Genomic DNA, 21,177 nt, shown 5'->3' with positions numbered 1-21,177 from the left:
ATTCCGAGATATACACAAGATGCAGCATGTTCGACCCAGTTTGGTGTAATTGTGTCTCATCAGAGGCTGATTCAGCCTGAGTAAACATGCCCCTTAATATACAGTGGCATCATTAATATATCAAGGTTCCCCATATTCACTGGCAATGCACACTTGTTTAAATAAATAGAAATAATAATAATAATAATACAAAATTTGGTTAAAAGAGTATGGATGCAGATTTTATTTGTACTCACAGAGTGCAAAGCTACCAACATTATCTGCTGCTGTTGGCATGTGGCTAAAATGGTGCTTGTTAGGTGAAAGATAAATATGTATTCTTGGCAGAAGGAGATGGAGTGCTGACAACACAGTGGTCAGTAAAAAACATTTCAGATGTGGAGATACTCTCTTTGATACAGGTCCTCTTCAGCTACATTAATGCTAAATTGAGAACAGCGTTTGATCTCTCTGGGCCCTCTACATGCAAAAAACAATTGAATGCAAAAGCAGCACGACTGAGTACAGTTTAAAATTCCACTCTATCCAGAGGTGAGCTCCAATTTTCCATTAGATTACTCATGCATTTTGTGATTTGTGTGCATTTTTGGAGCTATAATAAAGTCAGGCTGTTTATAGCTCACTGGTACCAAAAACAAACAAGCTTTCTGATGCATTATCCACTTATCACCGAACATATTATTATGTTGGTAAACTTTGAGCCTAAATAACTGCTGTTATTATGAAACACAGGTGTCCTTATATCCAAACACACTTTTGGATCAATATGGTGGGCTGTGGAAGACTTTAGATCACTCAGTCAGTATTAAAAGCCCGTCAATGAAACCCTTAAACACAGATTTAGAACTCACTTAGCAGTCCAAGGAAACAGTGACAGAGGAGGGAGGGGTTGCATGAAGTTTACATTTACACCACCACTCAATAAACAGTGAGAGTGGCAAATGGTCCATCTGGCATGCAGAAGTAGGGTACAGAATCCAGACTAAGTTTTTAGTGAATTTTGTAACAATTTAAAATGTTGTAAACAAACATCCAAAATGAGGCACATGTAAATTTAGATGAGAGAATAAATCTGAATACTATCTTGCCGATGATTTAAGGGAATTAAGAGATGGAGAACAGATGGAGAGGGAATTGTAAATTGGGATAAAATGCACTTACTTGCATATAGTAGATTGTTTAAGGGCTATATTTAGACATTCACATAGTTGAGATGGAAAAGAAAAATAGAAAGAAAAGATCATTTAAACTGCTTCAAATATGCACCATACATGAATTGTTATCAGCACTCTCAGCAATGTTAAATCTGAAAACTGTTGCTAATGTGCTTCAGTTTATAACGAAAGACTGAATAGAAGAGTGATTATAAACTGAAAGAGAATGATGAATGAAAAAACAAAGCGGTAGAAAAGATGCAGTGTGTGGGGTCTTTTGAATGGTGTCCATCACTGGCTAGGGAAGGGGTGCCTGGTTTGTGTAACTGTCTGTGAACAGTGCTTCCTGGTACAGTATGAAGTCTGCTTTTCATCGCTCTGTAATGTAACCTGAAATTCAGATAAACAGAAAGGAATTTGAGATGATTAAAGAACTGGACTGTTTACAAATCATATACAGTAAACTTTATGGGTATTTGGCAGGGGGTCCATGGCCCCCCCTTGCTACAGTAAATCCACCAATTATTAGCATTGTCATTATTATTTGTTTAATTTTTTATTTAACTTAATTTAACCAGGAGAGTCACTTAAGAACAGAATTCTTATTTACAATAGCAGCCTGGCATGAGGAGAACAGCCTCCTGAGTCACACAAGAAACACATATAAAATCATATTAAGGATCAAATAAAAAAAAAAAACATGCATAAAAGCAAGATTTAGGTAGAACGTTTAGATAGATCGTTTGGTTACGTATGTAACCTCCGTTCCCCGAGGGAGGGAACGACACGTTGTGTCGGAGAAACGACACTAGGGGTCTCTCTTGAGCGCCGATATTCACCTCTGATCTATTGAAAAGGGCCAATGGGAGTTGGCAGTCAGTATTTGCATACCCCGCCCCCGGACATACGGGTATTTAAGCGGGGCAAATACGGGAGTTCATTCAGGATTTTTCTGAGGAGCCGGAAATGGTCCAGCCACAACAGTGGCTCGGTTCAGCGACATGGCGGAGGAAAGACACAAAGTGTCGTTCCCTCCCTCGGGGAACGGAGGTTACATACGTAACCAAATGTTCCCCTTCTGTCGCTCTCTCCACGTTGTGACGGAGAAGCGACACTAGGGGACCCATTCCAATCTTGCCATGCGCTGAAACGTGTACGTGAACCGCCGATACAGAGGCGGGCAGGGACTTCATCCAGTGCCGCGCATCGTCTGTACCTGGCTGCACGTACCCTTCCCCAATGCCCCATAAGAACATCGGGATCCTTCTAGTTACCCTGGGAGGGGAACAAGGCGATGTTTGCCAACATGGGAAAGGGCCAGCCTGGCTGGGCCTCTTTTCTCTCTATGTTTCTCGCATAGAGCATTCACGGCCGGGGCAGCAAAAGTGGTAGAGGAAAAGTGGTAGACACGTCACACAGCCGTCTTAGGGCTCGTGTGGAATGTATGGCGCGGTGGTAGATCCAGCCTCAAAAGGGGGGAGTTGCTACAGCACGGCGACCGGGGCAGCTGTAACTGCCTAAGGGAGACACGGGGGTCCGCTCGTAAGGGGACAGAACCGTGGAATTACACACAGGGGGAGTCCGAACAGGAGGCCTTCTTATTTTACCTGTGGAGCCCCTATACCAGTACAGGGTGGCCACCAGGGTACCCGCAGTGGCTTGGGTCGGCGAGTTCCTCCGCTGAACCGCGGACCCGGAGGGCTGGGGAGGAATCGACCAGGGTCCCGACTCGGAGTGGGGCGCCCTGGGAAGAAGGCGCACTACTTTACCTTGACGTCAGGAAAAGGGCGCTGGGCGCAAGCGATCCACCCGGCCGGTCGGTCTACGTGTTACCGAGTTCTACGGGCTCGGACCTGAGAAAACACAAGACGCAACCGACTCAACGCGGAGGTTGTAAAACCTCGCAAAGGTGTTGGGTGTTGCCCAACCCGCGGCTCTACAGATGTCTGCTAGGGAGGTGCCCTTGGCCAGTGCCCACGAGGATGCAACACCCCTTGTTGAGTGAGCTCGGACCCGCAAGGGTAGGGGCACAGCCTGGGTGTGATAAGCCAGTGTGATGGCATCGACAACCCAGTGGGCGAGCCTCTGTTTGGAGACGGCATTCCCTTTCTGCCGTCCTCCAAAGCAGACAAAGAGCTGCTCAGAGCGTCTGGTGCTCTGTGTGCGGTTCAGGTAAATGTGCAGGGCGCGCACTGGACACAGCAACGAAAGGGCTGGGTCTGCCTCCTCCCGGGGCAGCGCTTGCAGGTTCACTACCTGATCTCGGAATGGTGTGGTAGGAACCTTGGGCACATAGCCCGGTCGCGGTCTTAGGATCACAGACGTATCTGCCGGACCGAACTCCAGGCAAGTGTCGCTGACAGAGAAAGCTTGCAGGTCCCCGACCCTCTTGATGGAGGCGAGTGCGATCAGCAGGGCCGTCTTAAGAGAGAGGGCCCTGAGTCCAATTGATTCAAGCGGCTCGAAGGGAGGTCTCTGGAGTCCCCAAGACTACCGAGAGATCCCAGGAGGGAACTAGGCCTGGCCGGGAGGGATTCAACCTCCGGGCGCCTCTCAGGAACCTGAGGATCAGGTCGTGCTTGTGGACGGGGACAGCCTCCTGTCCAGCCTCTCCTGTAGGAACAGGAGCACTGACTTGATAGCGCATCTCTGCGGGTCTTCAGTTCGGGAAGAACACCAATCTGCGAACAAGCGCCACTTTAGGGCGTGAAGGTGCCTGGTAGAAGGGGCTCTGGCTTGGTTGATTGTATTCACAACGGTCGCCGGTAAGCTGGCTAGCTCTTCCGCATCCCGTCCAGGGACCAGACGTGGAGGTTCCAGAGGTCTGGGTGCGGGTGCCAGAGCGTGCCCCGTCCCTGAGAGAGGAGGTCCTTTCTCAGGGGAATTCGCCAGGGAGGAGCTGTCGCGAGAAGCCTGAGTTCCGAGAACCGTGAGACGAGGGGGCGTCCCCTTTCTGCGGGGAGCTCAACGCGGGGCTGAGAGCTAGGCCCGCTCTCGTTCGTTGAGGCGGAGCACCACTTCCTTTCTTCCTTGAATGCCGCAGGAGGACGCCCTCGGCGAGCAGACAGGGCATGGCCCCTGGCGGCAGGTTTACGGCGGGGCAGGACGTGTGACCTGGCCTCCGTCTGTTTCTTCACCACTGAGGACTGCTGGGTGGAGTCGTCAGGTGGTGTCGCCGAATGGAGCTGGGAGACTGGAGAGTTTTGAGAAAGCGTGCTTTGTCTACCTCCTGTACTGCGACCAGATCCAGTCCATTTGTTATGTTTCTGGACCACGAGGGTGGACATCGCCTGTCCGAGTGCAGTTCCTGCAGCACGTCAAGAACAGGACTACCCAAGTACAAATCAAGCAGACCCGTAGGTGGCGGCCCAGGCGAGTTATCCGCATCCGATGCCGCTGTGACGCTCTCCGATGCAGCGGTGATGTCGTCATCCAATGTCCGGGAGCTCCAGGGACCGGGCGGCCGGCCGTTAGGCTGACCGCGCTTATCCCGAGCTCGTGAGGGGAGCAAGCAAGCGTGCAGGGGGGGCGGGGGGTTTCGAACGGTTTTTACCCGGCGAAACGCAGCCCGCCATTAGCCGATCATCTTCATCGCTCGCGGCGCCTGCGTCAATCCCGTAGGAAGGAGGCGAGGAGCGGAGGGCGGCTGAAGTGGCTTTCTTCCTCACAAGAAAGCAGAGATCGCAACGCTGCTGCAGCTATGTTCTCAGGCTGAAAACATAACCCATTGGAGAGCATGCTCATCCCGAGCCCGGACGGAAAACAGCAAGCGTGCCGGGGAGGCGGGGGGTTTCAAGGGGGTTCACCCGGTGAAACGCAGCCCGTCATTGATCCCAGATCGTTTTCATCGCCCGCGGCGCCTGCCTCAATCCCGTGGGAAGGAGGCGAGGTGCGGGGGGCGGCTGAAGCGGCTCTCTCTCACTACAAGAGAAAGCCTACGACCGCAATGCTGTCATGGCTATGTTTTCGTACTGAAAACATAGACCATTCATAAAAAACGCTGCCTGCGTGTTTCGCAACCCAGGTACGCCAGGCAGTTTTTATGACCGTCAGAGGTGGGGAGAAATCACCGCCTCCAAAAACTACACAGGGGCAGAAAGGCATCTTCAGAAAGACGCGTCCTGAAAAGGACGTTCAACGCCGCTGTGTTTGCTCTGTTAGAGAAATTTACTCTTTTAAGGAAAATAACGCTTTTAATATACACAGTGTGTATGTGTGTCTGCGCTGTCGAAGCGCTCAGGGGCAACAATGCACGCCGTGCAAAGTGAAGGAGAAAGCCGCTGTTGTGCGCCGTCAAGATCCAACAGCATGCAGATCGTCAGAGGAAACAGGAACGTTTTATAGTGGTGTGTAAACTCGCAGCAACTTCAGACAGACCATCGGCTCCGAAGAAATTTTCTGAATGAACTCCCGTGATTTGCCCCGCTTAAATACCTGTATGTCCGGGGCGGGTATGCAAATACTGACTGCCAACACCCATTGGCCCTTTTCAATAGATCAGAGGTGAATATCGGCGCTCAGAGAGACCCCTAGTGTCGCTTCCCCGACACAACGTGGAGAGAGCGACAGAAGGGGAAAGATAGATAGATAGATAGATAGATAGATAGATAGATAGATAGATAGATAGATAGATAGATAGATAGATAGATAGATAGATAGATAGATAGATAGATAGATAGATAGATAGATAGATAGATCGATCCTTTATTGTCATTGTCACCAGTACGACTAAATTTAAAGTGCTCACCAGTCAGTACATCATTCATAAAAAAACATTGTACATAAAAACTGCCCAAGTATGCCCACATACCCACATAAAAAGTACATTTTATCATTGCACATCCCTTTTTACAGTCAATTGTAAACAGTATTACTTCATAATTAATTAGCAGTATTGAGTATGGTAATTGCTGTAGGATAAAAGCTGTGTTTGAATCTGTTTGTCTTTGTTTTGACTGATCTGAATCGTCTGCCTGATGGCAACAACTCAAACAGAGAGTGTCCAGGGTGTGAAGAGTCCTTTATAATGTTCTGTGCTTTTTTTGATGCAACTGGAGCCGGCGATTTTTTGGGCCGTGTTGATGACCCTCTGCAGCGCTTTCCTTTGAGCCACTGTGCAGCTGGTGTACCATACACAGTTGCAGTATGTAAGAATGCTCTCGATGGAGGCTCGGTAGAAGGACACCAGCAGTTTCTGTGTGATGTTATTCTTCCTGAGTATTGTCAGGAAGTAAAGTCTCTGCTGGGCCTTTTTCAGTAGCTCAGAGGTGTTGGCGCTCCAGGTCATGCCCTCCCCAATGTGGACTCCCAGGAAGCGGAAGTCTGCCACCCTCTCCACACAGTCCCCGTTGATGATTAGTGGTGGAGTGTCCGTTTTATTTCTCCTGTAGTCTATTATGAGCTCCTTGGTCTTTGTAGTGTTAAGGAGCAGGTTGTTGCCCCTGCACCATGCTGTCAGCCGCTCCACCTCATCCCTGTAGGCAGACTCATCCCCCAGAGATGAGCCCCACCACTGTGGTGTCATCAGCAAACTTCACAATGGTGTTGCTATGGTGGACGGGGGCACAGTCATGTGTGTAGAGGGAGTAGAGCAGGGGGCTCAGTACACAGCCCTGGGGTGAGCCAGTGCTGAGGCTCAGGGCTGTGGATGTATGACGGCCCACTCTGACCCTCTGTCTGCGGCCTGAGAGGAAGCTATGTATCCACATACAGGTGGAATGTGGAAGCCCCAGGTCGCCCAGTTTTACCACCAGTTTGTGTGGGAGGATGGTGTTGAATACAGAACTGTAATCCACGAAGAGCATCCTCAGATAGCTCCCCTGCTGCTCCAGGTGTGACAGTGCAGCATGTAGTGCGTCCTCCGTGGATCGGTTCGCTCTGTAGGCAAACTGGTGGAGGTTAAGGCTTCGTGGCAATGTTGCAATGATGTGACTCCGGACTAGTTTTTCAAAGCACTTCATCACCACTGGTGTCAGTGCTACTGGCCTATAGTCATTGAGGCTGGAAATGTGGGGTCTTTTCGGCAGGGGGACTATGGTGGAGGACATTAGGCAGGGTGGTACTGTGGACTGTTCCAAAGACAGGTTGAAAATCCTTGTAAAGACTCCAACCAGCTTGTCAGCACTGTCCCTCAGCACACGTCCCGGGACGCCACCAGGTCCCGCAGCCTTCCTCGGGTTGATGGCCCGCAGCGTGCGCCTCACTTCATACTCCTCTACTGTGAGGTTTAAGCTGCTGTGGACCACGGGGTTTGGTGATGCTGTCCCTGGTGGTGGCACCTCAAAGCGGGCAAAGAAGAGATTCAACTCCTCTGCCAGAGCGGTGTCACCATCAGCAGCTCCGAGGTCGGCCCTGTAGTTGGTGAGGTGCTGAACTCCCTCCCTGTTTATATGTGTTTAAAAGCAGAGATGTTATTATTAATATGTTATGCATTCTCTTATTATTATTATTGTGTTATAATTATATTATTATTAGATCTCAATCAAATTTTTGTGAAAGAATGAAAATATGCATCTCAATTAAACTTTAACCAAAGCTACCATTGTTCCACCTACATTAAAACGCAGTAAGTAACATTAAAATATAACATACAAGTATTTGTCTCTATAGGTCATTAATTATTTAAAGACCCCTGGTCTAAATGGTAATAACTGAGAGACAAATATTACTGATGGACTAAAGCAATGGCCAAAAAGGAAATTAAAATAGAATGGTCTGACAAGGGAGTAAAAAACAAAGAGGCGTGAGAAAACACAAGGATATTTGACATCTGAAACAGATGCACCAACTGAAAGACTGATGATGGAAAGGGATGGACGAGGCAGTAAGGGTTTAGTTGGGATGGGTGATGGGTGGAGAAGAAGGAGGTGGAAATGAAAATAAAAGTTAGATGACAGTGGTAGGAAGACAGATGGTGAAGTGAATAGAGTTTTCTCTAGAGGTAGACGTTTTAATGGACACAGCTGTCACTTGCGTGTATATGTATGTGTGTGAGGAGATGTCTGTGAATGTTATTGAGATTCCTAATATGAACATTTTAAAAGTATAATGTGTTTCTCTTCTCAACCGTTGACAAATTATATTTTTGTTGCTGACATGTATAAATATATACAGTACATCTGCCTCCATCTAGTGCTGAAAAAGAAAACGGAGCAAAGATTTGTTCAGATCAGGAGCTCTAAAACAAGGGGTATTTTTTTTTTGTCTGGTTAGCATGGACTTGTTAGCCCCTGCTGTTAGATGTTGGAATTACAAAAAACATCTTTCTCCATTGATGACATTTTAAAAGTAGCTGTGTATTCTGACTGAATTAATATTTATTCTGCTGCATAAAAATCACAAATGTTTCATTATATTATGACTCTTAAAAGCGTAAAATAGATGTATACTTTGTTGCATTCCATTTAACTCAGAAAGTCTTTACTTATAAAAGATTTTCCAACTTCCTACTTGGAAAAGTCCAATGGAACACAACTTGAAGTCAGATTCGGACTGCTCTCTAATGGAATAATTTGGAGCAGTTTCTCACTTATTAAAACAGTATCATGATATTTAAGGACAGAGAGAACAAACAGTGCTGGATAAAGTTAAATCAACTGAAACAAAAGACTTCCTTTTTGAGAGGCAACTTCAAGAATCTTCAGCTAGTTCAGTGTAATGTGAATAAGGGGCTGTTAAGCCAAATGTGTTTTGTGTCCGCTCGCACTTCTTCAATAGTTTACCATATAAACATTCATAGGTGTGTGTATTTTGACAACTGTGTCATGTTTTTTTTTAGCATTTTTGGATGCCATGTTAATAAGTTAAAAATAACTTCAAATGTACATGTTTCAAGACACCTGCTTTCTGCTCTATTCATTGTGGTGTCTTGCTTTTTTCTTGCGAAAACACTTTTGTTGTGAGCGGGTACTGGAAAAATGCTTTAGCCCAGTGGTTCCCAACCCTGTTCCTGGAGGCCCCCCAACACAGCACATTTTGTATATCTCCCTATTCTGACACACCCAACTCAGGTCTTGGAGTCTACTAACGAGTGGATGAGTTGAATCAGGTGTGTTTGATAAGGGAGATATCCAAAATGTGTAGTGTTGGGGGGGCCTCCAATAACAGGGTTAAGAACCACTGCTAGCCAATAGTTACATGAATGCTACACATACTCGAGAGAAACAAATGCTTCGCTTAAAGTCACCAGAACTGAGTGTTTTGGTGTTTTTGCTAAATAAAATAAAATAAAACAAAATAAATACATTGTGGATGCCCCCGGAGTTATAAGTGTATATTAGTCCGATTTCTGTGCATACCGTCTGATTAAATCCTGCAGACGCCCTTGTGTGCGCTCTTGCGTGCATGTCTCATGCAAAATTAATGGCTTTTATCAAAGTGAATTAGGCATGAAGGAGTGAAATGATGAGGTATCACAGTGGACTGCACATCAATGGAAAAACTGAAAATGTAAAACACTCACTCAACACCTGTGAGCAGAAAATTAGCCTGGAGACACTAAAGAGTATGCTATCAGACGAGGAAGGCTGAGGATGATCCATTAGAAGAGTTTTATTAAACAGAGGGTAATCCAACAGGCAAAAACTGTAAACAGACAGATACATAGATCACAAACCAGATACAAATTTGAAAACCAGACATCCATAAAAAAGAATCTCAAAAGCAAAGACGTAATCCAAGAGACAAGAGTAGGGTTGAGATAATCCAAAAGACAAGGATACAAGGCTTGGTAAAGCAGAATAACTGGCAAAACTTTGCATGCAAGCATGGGTAGCTAGGCTATTTATCTGCAGTGATGTCCTGTTCGTGAACGAGTTGAACCAGTTTACCAAATCGGATGGAATCGTTTGAAACGGTTTGCGTCTGGAGTTAAGGCTGATCCACAAGTTTTTAACCTGTTTCTTGGACATGCATGACACGCCAACTCGAAATGAGCCGATAAGCGGGAGCAATATGATCCTAGAACTGGAACAGTTCTCGAGTCAACAGTACAATGAAATTAGAATTGCCTCTTTCGGATGTGTCCGGCATACTGAGAACCGATGAGCTGCTATGGCAAGACGTTTGAGCTTTTATTCATTTGCAGGATCGTTCACAGGGCAAGTTACTTCCAAAATGTAAAACATTATGGATTACTAGTTACTGTCATTTGAGAGTAATAAGTTATATTACAATATTACTGTCTCTGAATTGTAATTCTTTACACTACTTTTGCATTACTTTTGAGTAACTTTCTCTAAATAACCGCAGAAGTAGGACTTGGCATTCTAAAATGCTAAAATTGAGTTTATTGCAGCTCATTATACATCAAATCAAAAATCAAATCAAATCACTTTATTGTCACACTACCATGTACACAAGTGCAACAGTCGGTGAAATTCTTGTGTGCAGTTCCGAGCAACATAGCAGTCATGACAGTGACGAGACATATACCAATTACAATAAACAACATACTTACACAACACAATTTACAAATCAAATGTACACATACTTACACAACACAATAATTATATACAATGTACAATAATGTACAATGTACAATGTACATCCAGTAGAGGGCAATGTGGTATAGCATAATGACTATGTAGGCCCCTAAGGCTACTAACAACTTAATATAATAGGAAGGCTCATGGTGCAATCCAATAAATAACAATCACTGTCAGAATCACAAAAGCAGACAAAGGATCAATGTCTGGTAAATTATGATAGAGATACTGTAAATATTTAAAGTCTAGGCCTATTCATATGAAATACAATAGAGCTAGAGCCCACTATTATGTAACCTATAGTCTATATGACATGACAAGCAGGCCCGGACTGGCCATCGGGAGCACCGGGACAATTCAACTTAGGCCTGGCGACTAAGTTGGCCTGCTGCCAGCCAGCGTTTTTTTAATATTTTTTTTTATTTTTTAAATTATTATTATTTTATATTACTACCTTTACCAGTGATCATTATTGAATTCGTCATTCAATAAAATTATTATTAATATTAATAACAAAAATAAATAAATATCATGAATCTGTTCGACTTTACGCCTCAGACAAACGGTTAAACAGAAAATGCGAGCAGCACCCGATGATGGAGAGAAAACGGCCAGGTGGAGCAGAGAGGGAAAGGACAAAAAAAAAGAAAGCACTCCAAGAAGAAGCATCAACATTTTGCAAAATTACTGACCTGTTCAGGGCTTCAATTGCAGGTCAGTTTCATCTGTAAATACTGTACTTTTGTCTTTGTTAACTTAGTATTGAACTGCTAGCAAATATAAGCGGTAGCGCCCGTCTAACGTTACATTCGTGGAGAAATCAAAACAAATGAGCTGTGCACACAGAAAACTCACAGAAGAAATGTACTGAGGTAAAAATTCTAATTGTTGTTTTTTCTATTAACGTATGATTTAGTTTAACATAACACAACTAAGGGAGCTGTTTTGCAGAATATTATCACGATTGAAAATGTTACATTGAATTTATTGTTCAATAAACAAGTAGCATAGTTAATATTTTTAATTAAGTTACTTACATTTTAGACACATACCATATTAAAGGTGGGGTATGTGATTTGCAAAACGGCCGGCAGATTTTGAAAATACACAACTCTAAGGTCCTACCTTCTCTCCTCCAACGCTGGCCCTGACTCGACCCATTCGAAAAACATGGACGCGCAATCATGCACGAGCGAAAACTCAGACGCAGTGTTCTAGCAGTGTTCTAGACTCACTAGTCAAACAGTGCATTCACCTGTCAGACAATTTTTCAGAGCAAATTGTTGACACAGCAGGAGGAGGGGGTCGCATACCACTCTTGAAAGGTGTAGAGCTGATTTTCTCATAACTGTAAAAAAAAAAAAAAGAACATCGCCAGCCCTGGCGTCTGTACAGCGGTCTTCTATTCAAAACAGGATTCATGTAGAACAACCCCACTAGCACTATAAAAGCTCTATTCTCCATACATAAATACAATCGCTTCCTGTTACTGGGTCACGAGCTTTGAGTATGCGCACGAACGGGACACGCGCGCCAGGGTGGTGGGGGGAGGGGGGCATGGTACGACCGTTTGATTGACACATTTTCTGTCCAATGATTCTAGATGGTCTTGAAAATGATTGGCTGGAGTTTTTCGAGTCCTGCCCGTTCCACAGATGATTAAATTGCTTAATTTTCATTTCAGTGCTTCTAATTTACAGCCAGTAAGTGGGTTAGGAATAGGATTTCAAGTTATTTTGAAAAAATGGTCAAAAAAGAAAATCACATACCCCACCTTTAACTGTTTTTGTTCTATTTCACTGACTAAAATAGTTCCAAAGGAAAGCTACAGCAGTGTTTTGTTACTGAATGATTCAGCGTTTTGAACGAATCTTTTGTATGAATGACTCACTAAGACGGTCACTTGCCGCCACCTATTGGCAGTTTAGTTTAATGTTTAAGTATTGCATTTTTTTTATATTCAAACATTTATTTAAAACGTCAATCTCATAACATTATTTATTGCAGTTGTAATTGCAGTGCACATTTTTTTTTATTTGATGGGTAATAGCCCTATAGTGTCTTATTATTATAACTAAATTTATTGATCAAATGTAAGAATTTGACATAAATGCTTGTATGTACGTTATGTGCAGACCCATTTGATATTAGGACTGCTTTACTTCTAGGTTGGTTGTTTATGTTTTTATGTTATGGTCATACTGTGAAATAAATGTAATTTAGGGGGGAAAAAAACAAGGTTGTCCGTGTTTCTAAATTTTATTCGGGTGCATAGGATGACCTGGATGGGTGTAGGATTTCCTGGCCTGAAATTGTGTCCCAGTCCGGCCCTGATGACAAGACACATAATCTCTTTTTTTTCTCTTGTTTCTATTCTTTTATTCTCTTTTAATTCAAGTTCACAGCACAAAGCTTCCATGCATTGGATGGACATAGCTTATGCTTTATCAAGAATTAAAAAGTGCTCTTGGAGAAATAGGCCTCCAGGAATACGACTCAGTAATTTCAGTCCAACTTCACAAACATTATCATGTAGGCTAAAACGCAGGCCAAACAGAGGAACCCTGCTATTTGCCAAACAATGTCTAAAACATTGTGGGTTCCTGTTGGCCTGTAGTATCAATGTACCAAATTAGAAAACATTTTAACAGAAAATGGGAATTAGGGCGTGGCCTGTAGCGCCCCCTAAGGGCGAATATGGGCTATTATTTGTGCAGTACTTCAGAGTGATGTCATCTTGATGCATGTTAGGTTTAAAAAACCATCAGTCAAAATTACATTTGATTTATTGACACATATATATTGATAAAATGTGGACATTTATATAAATACACCCTTTCAGCCATTTTGTATCATATTCATTTTTGCAAAGTAACATTTTGAAAGACATCATTTCTACACATCTGTACCAAATTTAAAGTCAATTGGAGCTACGGTTCAGGAGAAGAAGAGTTTTTTAGGTTTTCCCAAATTTTCAATGTACAGGAAAATCCATCATGGCGGAAGTTATGGGTCCTTGAGGTTTTTTTGTTCCCCATGAGAAATGAGGCATGTACACCAAGTTTCAGAAGAATTAGACAAATGGGGTGAAAATACCATAACTTTGAAGATATTATTTTGGGTGTGGCCTGTAGTGCCACCTATGGGCAAATGTGGGCTATTCTTGGTGTGAAGGTACCCGTTGGCATTTATCAATGTGCCAATTTAGAACTTTTTTGACCAGTGACTTTTTGAGATATTGGGGCTCAAGGAGAAGAAGAATAATAAATATAGCTGCAAGCAGCAATGTGAACTCCTCCTCAAATGGCAAATTATTTAAAATTGATCAGTAGAGGGTTGGGGTTAATCCCTCCCAATGGAGGAACCAAAATCATGTCTTTCTGTCTGAATCCTAAATTTTCAGTGTACAGGAAAATCCATCATGCCGGAGCTTATGGATCCTTGAGGCTTTTTTGTTCCAAATGAGAAATGAGGCATGAACACCAATTTTAGTTTTAGAAGAATTGGATAAATGGGGTGGAAATTACATTATTTTGAAAATAGGACATTTGGGCATGGCCTGTAGTGCCCCCTAGGAGTGAATGTGGGCCATTCTTGATGTGGGGTTTCCTGCTGGCCTTGTTGGGCCTCATGTATTCAGATACAAGACAAAGGCAGGCCTAACACAGACGTAAAGCCTGACTGAGGCCCACAAAACAGAGCCGTAGGTTTGACACAGAAGTATAAATCAGCCTTAAGTCAAAGCAGTTTCAGGCCTGCAGCCTCCGGAATGTTACGGGCGGAACTAATGACAGAACAATCATGCCGGAGAGCACAGTTGTTATCTATGTAAAGTTTTATTACATCTAGCATTTTTGGTAAACAATTCCTTTATTAAGCTATGTGTTTATCTGCTAATTACTGGATCGGTATACATGTATTTCCCGTTCTTTTAGAAGCTTAAATTGGTTGTCATAACTAATATTATTCTGAAAACAGTTTGATTAGGTTTGTGTTGTATTTTTTTAAAAAGCTTTTGATTTTTAAATTATTATTTTAGTTTAATTTATTATTGATTAAATTTCTTATTATGAAATATAGATTTTTTTTTTTTTTACATTTTGCAATGTACATGTTTTGTTAGGCTTTGTAATTAAATGTTTATTTTGAATTTGATATGATTAAATACATATGACATTAAATGCCCATTCATTCTTTGTGTCTTTAAGTACTTGTAACACAGTTCAATAGAAAGGAGGAGTTGAGAACCGGCTTAAAATATAAATAATATTTTAATAATAAACATAACCAAAGACAAATATGCACACAGGTGTCAGGCAGCTGCCCTCTCTTTCCCTCTCTCTCACTGCAGTCTCAGGTCACCTTCCCTATCTGTTACTCACTCGACGAGCGTAGATGAGTTGACATTAGGGGTTACCCGTGGGAGCTCAGACATCTCTGATCTTTGAGAAAAGGCCAATGGGAATTGGTGTGTTGGATTTGTATGCCACTCCCCCGGACATACGTGTATAAAAGGAGTGTCACTTGCAAACACAAACTCAGATATCTTCTTTGGAGCAGAGCAGACACATTCACTGAGCTGAGTCCTTCCTGCCGTTCCATTCATCTCTTCTCTGCTGAAAGCTGCTGGATCTACGGCGCATTGTAGTGGTTCTCCCCCTCACATACTACGGTTGTGTCGAGCAACACCCCTGGAGGCTTCGGCAGTACAGCAGAGCCCTTCTTTATATATATAAACGTATATATAAAAATCAATAAAAGAGTATATAATTCTCTAAAAGAGTGGCACAAACGAAAGCGTCTTTTTCAAGATGCCCTTTCGTTTGTATGTAATTCCTGGTTGCGGTCGATTTCTCTCTGCTTCTAATGGCCACGATCGCTGCCTTATGTGCTTGGGTGCTACCCACGCGGAGTCAGCGTTCATGGATTGTTCATGCCCCCATTGCGAGGACATGACCATGGCTATGTTGCGGTTGCGGCTCACCTTTGTAAGAGGGCAAGCCACCCCAGCGGCTCCCCTTCTACCGACGGGTATGAGGCGGGGTCAGTTATTACTGGGGGCGATATGGGGACATCAATGGGAGCCTCTCCGCTGGGTGTTCCCCCACAGACCTCCCATTCCCGTCACGCTCGTATGATCCGACCGAGCTCTGGAACGAGGTTGCCGGTCTGTCTTACGACAGACCCACAATTTCGTTCGGGGCTTGTGACGAAGATGAGTTGTCGATCACGGAATCAGGGAGTGGGCTCCTCATGTCTGACGCTGAGGACTCGACTGGACTCCCACCCTCGGGTGAGGTAGCTCAGTCGCAGGCTGACGCAGAGTTGATGGCCATGCTTGCCCAGGCAGCTGTTAATGTCGGGCTGGAGTGGAACCCTCGGCTCCCCCCCGAAACCTCGCGGCTTGATGATTGGTTCCTGTTCCTTTCTTCCCGGAGGGTAGTCTCTTTCACTGCCTGCACACAGTCTGCGAGCTCCTCTGCTCTCACTACCCTCGATGGCGGGGTGGCAAGGGGCTATACAGAGATTCCCTAAGTGGACCAAGTGGTTGCGGTGCACCTGTGCCCGCAAAGTGCCGCCACTTGGCAGAGTCACCCGAGGCACGGTACTAAGAGAACTACACAAGGGTAGTCCTAATCCGGGACTAATGCAGGAGCTGTGCTCGGCAACCGACTTCGCCCTGCGAAGGCTTCGGAGTGCCCCTAAGACGGGCAGCCCCGGAGCTCAGGAAACTGCACTACGGGGGCTGGTAAGCAGACCACTCCCTCTCTTGCTGGAGGGTCAGGTGGAGAATCCTTGGTTTCATTTGACTTTAGTTTTGCCGCACGCCCAACGGTACCCACATTTTCCATAAATGAGCAGTTTCCTCATTCCCTGGGCACTATTTACGGTCTCCCGTAAATAGTTGTTATCACGATCACCGGCCACCGGCTCTCTTTGGCAGGTACTGCACCCCGGACATGGCCCCCCACTTCCACGCACCCAGCTGTAGCACAAACCTGCCCCTGATGTGATGGTCTCCACAGGCTTCGAGGACGAAGATCTTCCTCCCCATCCCAGGCTGTTCCGGGAGCGGTCACAAGGTGCCAGGTAAGTGCTTTGATGTCTCTAGACTCAGCACCTTGGGCTCCGCCCCGTCGTGAGGCCCCGTCCGCTGGTATGTCCGACACGGTAGTCCCTTTGGTCCCTCTCACACGGAGCTTGGGGGCATGGCTCACGCTCCCCAACCCGTCACACTGGTTGACCATGACCGTCTGACTTGGCTATGCATTTCAGTTTGTCAGGCACCCGCCCAGGTTCAACGGCGTCTGCTTCATTGCGGTGAGAGGCAAGAATGCCGCTGTCTTGCATGTGGAGATCACCACCCTTCTACAGAAGGATGCGATAGAGCCTGTCCCTCCAGCCGAGATGAGGAAGGGGTTTTACAGCCCCTACTTCATCATACCCAAAAAAGTCGGCGGGTTGCGGCCAATCTTGGACCTGCGAGTTCTGAACTGGGCCTTGCACAGACTCCCATTCAAGATACTCACGCAGAGATGCATTTTAGAGAGCGCCCGGCATCGGAATCGGTTTGCGGCGGTAGACCTGAAGGTCACGTACATTCATGTCTCGATTCTTCCTTGGCACAGACCCATACCAGTACAAAGTCCTCCCCTTCGTCCTGTCCTTGTCTCCTCACGCCTTCCTGAAAGTAGCAGAGGCAGCCCATGCCCCGCTAAGGGAAGAGGATTTCCGACTGGCTAATCCTAGCTCACTCGTGGGATAGGTTGTGTGCACACAGGGACCTGGTTCTCAGGCACCGTAGCCATTTGGGGCTTCGCAAGCTCACCCCGGTTCAGAAAATCTCTTTTCTAGGTATGGAGTTAGACTCGGTCTCGATGACAGCGTGCCTCACTAACGAGGGAGCGCAGTCTGTGCTGCACTGTCTGCATGCATTTAGACAGAACATGCTGGTCCCACAGAAATCCTTTCATAGGCTCCTGGGCATAAGGCATCCTCAGCGATGGTCACATAGCTTGGGTTAATGCATATGAGACCACTTCAGCACTGGCTACAGATCCGAGTCGAGAGACGAGAATGGCGCCACATACCGCGTTCTTGTCACGTAGGCTTGTCGTTGTCTATTCAGCCCCTGGTCAGACGTAGTGTTCCTACGGGCAGGAGTTCCTCTAGGCCAGGTCCCCAGGCATGTCATGGTTATGACAGATGCCTCTCAGTGTGGCTGGGGCACCGTGTGCAAACGGCCCTTGGACCGGCGTGCGACTGTCTTGGCACATCAACTGCCTCGAGTTGCTTGCAGTACTACTTGCCCTGAGGAGGCTACTGCCATTGATCCGGAGCAAGCATGTGTTGGTCTGGATGGACAACCCATCGACAATTGCCAAGGCAGTTTACGCTCTTGTCAAATATCACAACTCACCCGTCGACTCCTACTTTGGAGTAGGGCTCAAGCCACTGCGGGCCACTCACATCCTGGGCCAACTCAACAGCACAGCGGATGCGCTAGGGGTGTTGCGGCTTCTTGGGCGTTGTCCCGCGGCGCCTCTCTAGCAGACATCTGTAGAGCTGTGGGCTGGGCAACACCTAATATCTTTGCAAGATTTTATAACCTCAGGGTTGAGCCAGTTTCATCCTGTGTGTTATCAGGTGACATAAACAGGTAAGTTCGGCTCAGCTGGCTGGGTGTACCACTTGCGCATAGCACCTTTCCCCTCCCTTGAGGTGAAAATGTGTGCTCTTTTCCCAGTTGCATTCGCAAAAGTGCAAACCCTGGATGTTCTTCCTCCTTAGCCCAGTGGCCAACAAGTCTTTGGAGAGACTCACTGCCACCCCAGTACGTGCGTCACTTAGGGCCCCGTACTGATGTAAGTGCTCCACATGTACTGGTTGTCTCCTTAGGTAATCCTGTGTGATGTATATTCCGCAAAATGGTATCCCCGCTGATAAACCGCATCTTCCTTGTGCAGAGGGCCATCTGTCCCTGGTCACTGTTTTTGTAGTAACTCCTCCCCTCCTTGGGTAGGACCTACCCCGGTGCTGCTCCTCACAACGTGCTTCTGCTCCGACAGAAGTTGTATTCCACTTAGAAGCCCCCCCCCCCTCCCCTTTGGGGCCAGTTGTGGTCTCCGCGGTGTCCTCCTCTTTGGAGGGACACCCCCCAACGTGGACCTTATATGTCCCCCAGCTGAACGATTTCTTACTTTTTTGGGGAAAACAATAGAGAGAAGGCTACGGCTGGGCCAGCCAGTCCTTAAACTTCTGAGCAGATAGCTGCTCCCCAGGGTGTAGGGGACTGCTTCATGCCTGCCAGTGTGTTGGGGGTATTTACGTGATGCCTTGCTGCGCTGACTATGTGGCACAAAGAGTTCTGCCCGTCTTGCACCGCCAGTCTGCATAACCCGGTTCAGCTTTTGTGGCATTTTCCATTGGGACCCCTAGTGTCAACTCACTGACACAACGTCGAGTGAGTGAGAGATAGGGTGTCCATGATTACTGGTGTAACTTCTGTTCCCTGCTGGAGGGAACAAGATGTTGTGTCCCTCTTGCCACAACACTAAACCAACCTCTGAAATGGCCGGGTCTTTGGTATGTGTGTGTGTTTGCAAGCGAAACTACTTTTATACAACGTATTGTTCCCTCCATCAGGGAACGGAGGTTACATCAGTAACTGTGACGTTTATCCCTCTCAGGCTTCATCAGCCTAAGTAGGGGCCAGGTGTGCGGAATCAGGACCTGGCCCAGCCCTCCGCCCTGCCAAATTCTTCCCTCATTCTCTCAGGCCTTCCGCCCACTCTACTGGCAGGTCATCCCCATCTACCTGGATCAGGGAGGGGACAAGGGGAGGGAAACAACAAAAAATAAATTTGGTACTTGTATGCTGTAACGGTGATGGTACCAAATGAAAACACTAATATTTAAAAAGAGAGGGAAAATGCCAACTCAGGGGGAAGGTGTCTCCCCCGCACCTAGCAGCGGTCTTCCCACTCCAGGCGGTTGGGTAGGAGTCCCTACCCGCTTGCGGTTGGCGGTCTCAGACCCCGTCTCATTTCCCCCGCCCCTAGCAGCGGCCCTGACCGCCCAGGCAGTCGGTTAGGAGCCCCTCCTCCCCTCGCGGTCAGCGCCCATTCCTCTGCTCTCAGGTGGCCGGGCTCCTCCGTCCCCCGGCGGATGGCCGTGGCTGCTCCGTTGGGGTGGATGGTAGTGGCAAGGACTCTACTATGGCACATCCCTCCTCCTTCCCGTGTTGCACCTACTGTATTATCAAATGAAACGTCTTAGTCACTGTTGTAACCTCCGTTCCCTGATGGAGGGAATGAGACGTTGTGTCGATGTAGACTAGCGGCCGTTCTTGAGATCCCCAAACACATCTAATCTTAGAGAAAAGGCCAATGAAAATTGGAGTGGAATTTGCATGCCACTCCCCCGCACATACAGGTAAAAAATGTGGCTACTCATAATAGACCAGCTGCACCTCTAACACACTCTGGTTCTATAAACGAAAATCTGTGATTTATAAAAGCCTTTTAATTATTATAATGAAATTTTTTGAGTTGAAATAAAAGAAATACACAGTGGCATTTTATGTATTTCATATTTTAAAATGTAGGCTACTGTATATTTGTGTACTGGCAATTTTTTTTTTAAATGAAACAAATATTGAATAAGGAAGCTTACATTTCTTCAAAAAAAAAAAAAGTTTTTAAAACATTTAGTTTCGGTTTGCATTCTGAAAATAGTTAATAGTAAGGCAAAATCATGTATAAACATTTCTGATAAGGTACAGGTGATGTTCATTATGCCGAGTTTACACTACACGATTTTCACTCGCTGGCAGTTTTGTGGAGATCGCCGACAAAAGAATGAAATCATAGGCAAATTGGAGCTCACTCCCGTGAACAACAATCACAATGTATGAATTATCAAAGACACGATTTGAAAGAAGCGCCGACGCGTCGCCGATGTCAGCGAGATATCTAGAATGTTAAATATTTGTACCTGTCTGCGATTCCAAATCACGCAATTTGAAATATGTTTTGACTGAATACAATTGCAGCCTTGACCTACAGCCAATGAGAGAGAAAGAAACGGGGCACGTGAAGTTTCAGTGGGAGGAGTCCTGATGTACCTGCAACAGAACATGGCTGCGGTATCAAGACAGTCTCGTTGGACCGAAGAAATGGAAGAAAAGTTAGAGGAACATTGGCAGGAGCACAAGTGCCTATTTGATGTTTCCTCTGAACTGTACCACAACCTGATGGAGAAAGAGAAGAGTTGGAGAGAAATTGCCAATTCTCTTGGACAGTCAGGTTAGCAAATAGGTAGATTTTTCAGTAGGTGCTACTTTTCATATTGTAACCAATAATATATGTGATGCCTTTAGGAGATTAAAGGTACATCAGGTACCCTGTCGTGCCACCCCAGAGATCGTTACCACCCTTGGCTGCTGCCGATATCGCCTATGCCAGGATCCGCAACTGGCTGTTTACAAAGTCTACAGAGATCGGTGAGATATCTCAGGGCACTTATTTAATTAATAT

At 45.8% G+C, this 21,177-nt stretch overlaps 1 protein-coding gene across 1 annotated transcript in view; it reads right to left on the bottom strand.

Annotated features, from left to right (window-relative positions):
- Positions 1-200: 200 nt before the first annotated feature.
- LOC127657918 (apolipoprotein C-II-like) overlaps positions 201-21,177 on the bottom strand; it is a 28,870-nt gene continuing 7,893 nt past the window's right edge. The window contains exon 4 of the mRNA XM_052146911.1: positions 201-1,544. Within this exon, the coding sequence (XP_052002871.1) occupies positions 1,364-1,544 (181 nt within the window). The 3' untranslated portion in view covers positions 201-1,363. The remainder of the gene's footprint in view (positions 1,545-21,177) is intronic.

This window comes from Xyrauchen texanus, chromosome 17 (assembly GCF_025860055.1).
Source record: "Xyrauchen texanus isolate HMW12.3.18 chromosome 17, RBS_HiC_50CHRs, whole genome shotgun sequence".
In the NCBI taxonomy this organism is placed as follows: domain Eukaryota; kingdom Metazoa; phylum Chordata; class Actinopteri; order Cypriniformes; family Catostomidae; genus Xyrauchen; species Xyrauchen texanus.
The sequence above is the reverse complement of the archived record's forward strand: the minus strand, read 5'-3'. Positions and strand labels throughout refer to the sequence as shown.